This window comes from Strix uralensis, chromosome 1 (assembly GCF_047716275.1).
Source record: "Strix uralensis isolate ZFMK-TIS-50842 chromosome 1, bStrUra1, whole genome shotgun sequence".
In the NCBI taxonomy this organism is placed as follows: domain Eukaryota; kingdom Metazoa; phylum Chordata; class Aves; order Strigiformes; family Strigidae; genus Strix; species Strix uralensis.
Genome location: NC_133972.1, coordinates 123,548,116 through 123,554,115, shown reverse-complemented (window position 1 = coordinate 123,554,115; position 6,000 = coordinate 123,548,116). Strand labels below are relative to the sequence as shown.

At 39.8% G+C, this 6,000-nt stretch overlaps 1 protein-coding gene across 1 annotated transcript in view; it reads right to left on the bottom strand.

Moving 5' to 3' along the window:
- Positions 1-1,165: 1,165 nt before the first annotated feature.
- Positions 1,166-6,000, bottom strand: part of LAMA3 (laminin subunit alpha 3) — a 119,517-nt gene continuing 114,682 nt past the window's right edge. Inside the window, exons 70-76 of the mRNA XM_074879676.1 lie at positions 5,636-5,825; positions 5,193-5,333; positions 4,231-4,390; positions 3,962-4,089; positions 2,524-2,617; positions 2,059-2,178; positions 1,166-1,874 (exon numbers count right to left, since the gene is read on the bottom strand). Of these exons, the coding sequence (XP_074735777.1) occupies positions 1,729-1,874; positions 2,059-2,178; positions 2,524-2,617; positions 3,962-4,089; positions 4,231-4,390; positions 5,193-5,333; positions 5,636-5,825 (979 nt within the window). The 3' untranslated portion in view covers positions 1,166-1,728. The remainder of the gene's footprint in view (positions 1,875-2,058; positions 2,179-2,523; positions 2,618-3,961; positions 4,090-4,230; positions 4,391-5,192; positions 5,334-5,635; positions 5,826-6,000) is intronic.

Sequence of the window (6,000 nt, the reverse complement as noted above, 5' to 3'; positions counted from 1 at the left end):
TCCAGAGTTTTGGTCACCTGAATATTTAACGATCTACTTCAAAAGCAGGGAGCTTTACACATAGAAAGGATTCAGTTGTTGGTATCTGAAAAGATGATTTCCAAACCCCATCACCTCTAGGCCGATAGGTATTCCTGTCCCACGTGGCAGGCAGCCACACTGGAGAAGCTGTTTCTGCAGAGCATCTCCAGATGCATCTGCCATTACGTGCCAATCCTCTGCTTTCTCAGAGGCCTCAGCCCTGGCATGCTTTCATGGCATCCCATTCCCTCCAAAACTAGCTCTACAGCTGAGAAACCTCTGCATGAACATAGGACTTGCCTGTAACAGAGCTCCCATAAAAGTAAAAGCAACACAAGGTTTGTCGTGAGCTTTCTGACACTTTTGCCACCCTGCAAAGCTGCAAATTTGATAAGGGATTAATGACCAAAGCCATAAGGGCTATTGGTCCAGCATCTTCTTCTATTAATCCAGCTAACGCCTCATTCCAAACACAGTGACAACACACTGCAGCACCCTGAGCAAGAAGGCAGTGGAAGGTGGGAGCAAACATTGCATTAGGTGGGAAGGAGGGTTTGTTCACATCACTGTCTACTCCTGCCTAGGACCAGCCTTAGAAAATGTTTTAATTTTGAAAAAGAGGCTTGGCATCATGGAATTGGAAAAAAAGAAAGTAACTATCAAAATGCTGCTTCTGAATGATAGTGGAAGAAGCAGCCACATCAAGTCTATTCAGTCCAGCCCTGCATTCTGGGTCCCCCACCTCGGACCAACTGGGTCCCCACCCTCCACCATGGGTCACGATCAGGTATGAAGTAAAGATATGAATGTCAAAGAAAACAGTTTTGCTGTTTTAGTCCTGCAATTCATGCTGCATAACTGTAGCAGGAGCAACTGCTGTTCCTAATATAACTTCTCTTCATTTAATCAGAGAAAAAAAAAAAGCCTATGGAGGAGACTTTCTGGCTCTGATGATTACAAGAAAAATTACTCCTTTCTGAGGTTTTCTTATAACCAAATTCTAATAAGCAGATTAGAATTATTGTTTATTCAGGCAAATCAGCTTCTTAACAGTACAGAAATATTTGCATAAAGCAAGCAGGATTTAGCAGCCTGTAAAAAGGCCATCAAGAAACACCAGGTTAAAATAACCAAACAAGAAAGATGGTTTTAAGAACATACTGCATTTATTTGGCCCCAGAATTCCTAGCATTGTAACAAACTCCCAGAGTTTCACTCCTTAAGGTGCTTCAAACTCCATTTATATTATTATTATTACTTTTAACATTAATGTACATTTCTGTATAAACATCAAAAGAGATTTATATTTTTATAAAATTCTTTATATTAGTGGATCAAATTTGCTCTCAAGATGACCAGCATTAAGGCAAATTTCCAAAATTAAGACACTGGAGTTGCTCAAGTCTATGCTGTTGTGGGTGAGAGCAGAATTTGGCCCAGGAGGGTATATACAGTTACATTTTCTGCAAAAGGCACAATGGACTATCCTGGAAATCAATAGGATTTAAAAGAGAGTTTATCAAAGCAAATACTTTTAATACACTTTGGCACAGTCCACATCCAGAGGATGCATTTGCTCACCAGCTGTTCTGAATAACCAGCATGATGACAGTGACACGGTGATTAGTAAAAGGGGAACCCATGTTGCATGAATTCACACTTCAGCAGAGCCAACCTGATGTGTGCATAACTACTGCAACAGCAAAGTTACTTTGCTGGGCACCCATGCAAACTCACTACTCCATGAACCTCTGAAATCCTCCTGGTGGAGACATGTTTGTCATTGACATTAATATTCCGAAGACAGCCAAAAAATGGATCTTTAACTGGAAGCCACAGCGTGTCCAAATTTGCTACAAAAAACAAGGTGGAAAGATCAAGTTAATAAAATGAGAACGATTTTAAAGAACATTAATTACTGCAAGGCTATCAAAAGAGGGGAAATGATATAGGACTACATGCATGAACGGGACCTTTGTTTTGGAAAGGAAAAAAAGCCAGTGGATACATGAAAAAAATAAGAAGCAATAATACTACCTGGAATTTTGCCAAAGTAAAGTGGCTGATGCACACGTCTAGGAAGAGAGCGCGGAAGTCCAGTGGTATAGTTACTTTGTGTGCCCACCTCTAGCTGCACTGTGTTCTCCTTCTGAGAGACTGCAAAGAAGCAGGTAAATGAGCACTCTTTCTCAACCCTACTAAAGAATCAGCTAGATATGGCACTATTTTTAAATAGCATCTGTCTTGAAATTTAACTCATAGGAAAAATAGATTTTATTTTAATTCCAAGTCAGGTTGACACATCTAGGAACTCTGGGACTAAATACAGCCTCAAATCCTCCTCTTTTATAAAGTCTTGAATTAACACAATACACTTACATTGTTCTAAAGAGTATTCTCAGAATAAACAGAAGTGAAATGATTAATAAAACTTTGGAGCTGCAGTGCTCTGTGCCCACCGTCCTTTCAAAGCTTCAGAAGAACTGGTATGATACAACGTACCTGCAATAGTATGCCACTGTCCATCAGACAAAGGTTGCTCAGGTATGACTGATGTCTGGAATTCTCCAGCACCACTATTTCCAGCAGCAATGACCTGTTAAGTTACCATGGCAAAGAAAAGAGCAACAGAAAAATGCAGTACTTTAAGTAATTTAGTGAACTTGTGATGGCTGGGTTTCACATACTTTTAAGAGTCACAGTCATTATATACATATTTCAGAAATTATCCTCTCCAAGAAGAAAGTAAACTTCCCTAATAGAATCCCAGAAGAGGATTATCTCACAAATTTTACAAGCATAAATACATACCTTTGTCTCTCTCTCTCAGTCTTACAAAATTATGTTAGTTCTTTTGACATAAACTCTTCGAGACAAGGTCTTCCTACTAGGCCTTACTTTCCTTTCCCAAAGCAGCCATCTACACGCTTGGTATCTCCTGAGAGAATCTCTGCAATACATTTCTTTGGCCTTTCACACAATTTTGGACTATTATTGGTTACAACAAACTTGGTAATGGTCAGGTACTGAGTCCACTTTCTATCAGGCTGATTGATGGTGTCCCACTGACCTTTTATTCCTTCCTGTTGCATCCTGTCCACACTGACAGCCAGCATTAAACTAAGTTACTGCTGAAAAAAGTGGTCAATCTTGCCCTTAAGGACTCCCCAGCTGTTGATGCCCCTGCTTCCATGTGCTAGTTGTGTCTTGAAACAGATCAGTGGTCTGGAGGAAACTAACTGATGACAAAAAGATAAATAATAAAACCAAGTTTCCTAATCTGGGAAGAGATGAGCAAAACTGAGCTTTCTGAAGTTAGGTAGACTCATGCTGGTTTAAACTGTGCCATGAGACAGCAGGTTCTGTGGAGCACTGACATCCTTCTAGCAGCAACCACAACAGTTTTGTAGTCCAAGACTCACATTCTGAAGCTGTTACATGATGAAAAAGCAACAGTGATAATAATCACCATCATGATACACTCATCAACTAGAGGAGAAGATGCTAACACAAAGCAAGACTGCTCAAGTTCTATAATGGACGTCGTTATAGAGCTGCATCAGTACACCTACATGATGACTGATGTAGGAGTGGGAATAAGCCATGGAGTCCTGTAGCCTCTGGCCAAAACTCCAGACCACTTTGGGTGGGTCTTTGCAAAGGCTCAGAAGCCTGAGAAAATTAAGAATGTGATCTGCTGCTGACCACTGTGAAGAAAGGATGTGCAAACTAGTGTGCACACAATGGAAGCTGCTAACATAGGCACTGAGACCAGTTAAACACTCAGTTCTCCATGTGATGGTTTTAAACAACTCTGAGGAAGTTGTTTAATGTTACATCTACAGACGAATGTTGTAACACAGAAGTCCAGAATTCAGGGTCAGAATTCCCCCTGCTGAATGAGGGCAATACAGCTGAAACAGAAACAGCCTGTACTTACCTTTCCTCCTTCCATGTAAACAGTCAAGTAGTGGTCTTGCTTGCTTCCAGCATGGAGGAGTATACCTGTTGAACTCCTTGGTCGAACAGTAAATACAACCCTAAAATCCAAGCCCATCAGCAAATTACCTGTGGAGAATTAAACAGTGGGTAGAGGAATGATCACAGGAGAAGATAATTGGAAAACCATGTAAAAAATAAATTAAAAAAATCCATACACATACACACTTAAGACATAATTCCATATACCATAATCTCTAAACAACTTACCAACGGTGATATATCCTCCTTCATTAAAGAAATAAATCCCTGTATCCATGGGAACATCCAGACATGGAAGCACTCCATTTTTTTGCTGAGGTGCATTCATGACTTTTCCATTCATCTCAAAATTCCTCAGGCAACCCTTGAAACTGTCCACTGGTATATTCTGAAAGCATATTGCAAAACATGAATACTAAAGCATGATGGCAATTTTTTTAGTAAGAGTACCCATTATTCTTTTGTACTGTTGGACCGTAGAAAGCCAACTGGCACTAAAGGCACCTAAACCCCATCTCTGATGCAGAAAAAGGTATTTCAAAATTTTAAAAGGGAGCTTAAAACATGAAAGTAACAGCTGGTTTTGAGTTAACATAACTCCTGCTTGCAGAACAGATACTTCCCAATGATTTGTCAAAAAGACAACGGGACAGGAGTTGTGAAATCTCAAGTACACCCTTCCCTTCCTAAGAGGCTGTTTATTTAAATCTGATTTTATAAAATGCTGTGCATCATTAATTGTCCAATTTTTAAAGTAATAGGAACCACACATATTGCAGATTAAAATCCAGTTCTACATTCACAATTCCTTAATGAGAAGGATCCCTTTGCTTCTCTACAGATTATTGCTTAGTCCACTGAGGTAAATATTCTGTGGGAAGAGGGTATTCCTGGAATTACAAATGTGACTTTGGTCTCTTCTACTTTTTGAATAATAGAAATGAAAACAGTACGTGGTTGTCATCAGCATCTCAGCAACACACATTGAACATATGGGTACAGCTGTGAGCTGTGTGAACAGGTGAGGAAAGAGATCTGCAATGAACAAACACCAGTCACAGACGGTGCTCACTCGGTGCTTGGAAATATCACCCAAACCTTTTCAACATGGAGATCCTGCATATTAACACTTTCACATGTAATTAGTGCAGCATAGGGAGCATGGGGGGGTGGATGTGTCAATTATTTACCTGTCTTTTCAGTGATGGCAGCCCTCCCACGTAGATTGGTGACTTAATGCTGATGGCAGAATTTGTTGCTAATCTTCCATGCTGGGCCCTTAGACCATCAACAACAAGGCGGACGTTCTTCCCATCCATGCTGCAGACCACCTTTGCAAGGTGCAAACGTAACAGAATGAAAAACCACAAGGCCACTGAAAGCCAGTGGAGATTTTTTTTCTTTAACTTAAAACACTGTATTTTTGAAATATTTAAACTGAAAATAACATGCTGGGACCATCAGTCTCTATAAACTCTCTCATAAGAGAGATCCATGAAGCACATGAACTTTCAGGCATAGGTATTAACTTCAGATGACAAAATCAAATTTTTAATACCTTGAAAATTCAATAGGTTATGCCTGCTGAATGCTTGTTGTGGTTTCACCACAGTTCCTGTGCCAGACTACTTACCGTGTGCCACTGCCCATCATTGTATTTAATACTGGTTTTGATTTTGATTCGTTTTCCTCCAGAGCCAAGTGAAAAGACAAAACGTCCTTTTGAAATGTGGAGAGCCATATAAGAGTCCTCAGACCTTTCCTCCATGAAAACTATTAATCCTCTTGATGATCGAGTCCGTACATCTACAGAAAAATGTAACCTGTATTGGAAAGTAAGCATATTCAAATATAGGTCTATTTTGTTACTCGTATTCTTTCTGTTCTCCAGAAAAATGCCAGTGAAACTCCATTTGTGAAATGCAGAATAGCTTTTGGGTGGAATCACGGTGTTCTACATTGCCTGCATTTTTGAATGTGAATGAAAGTTGACATATT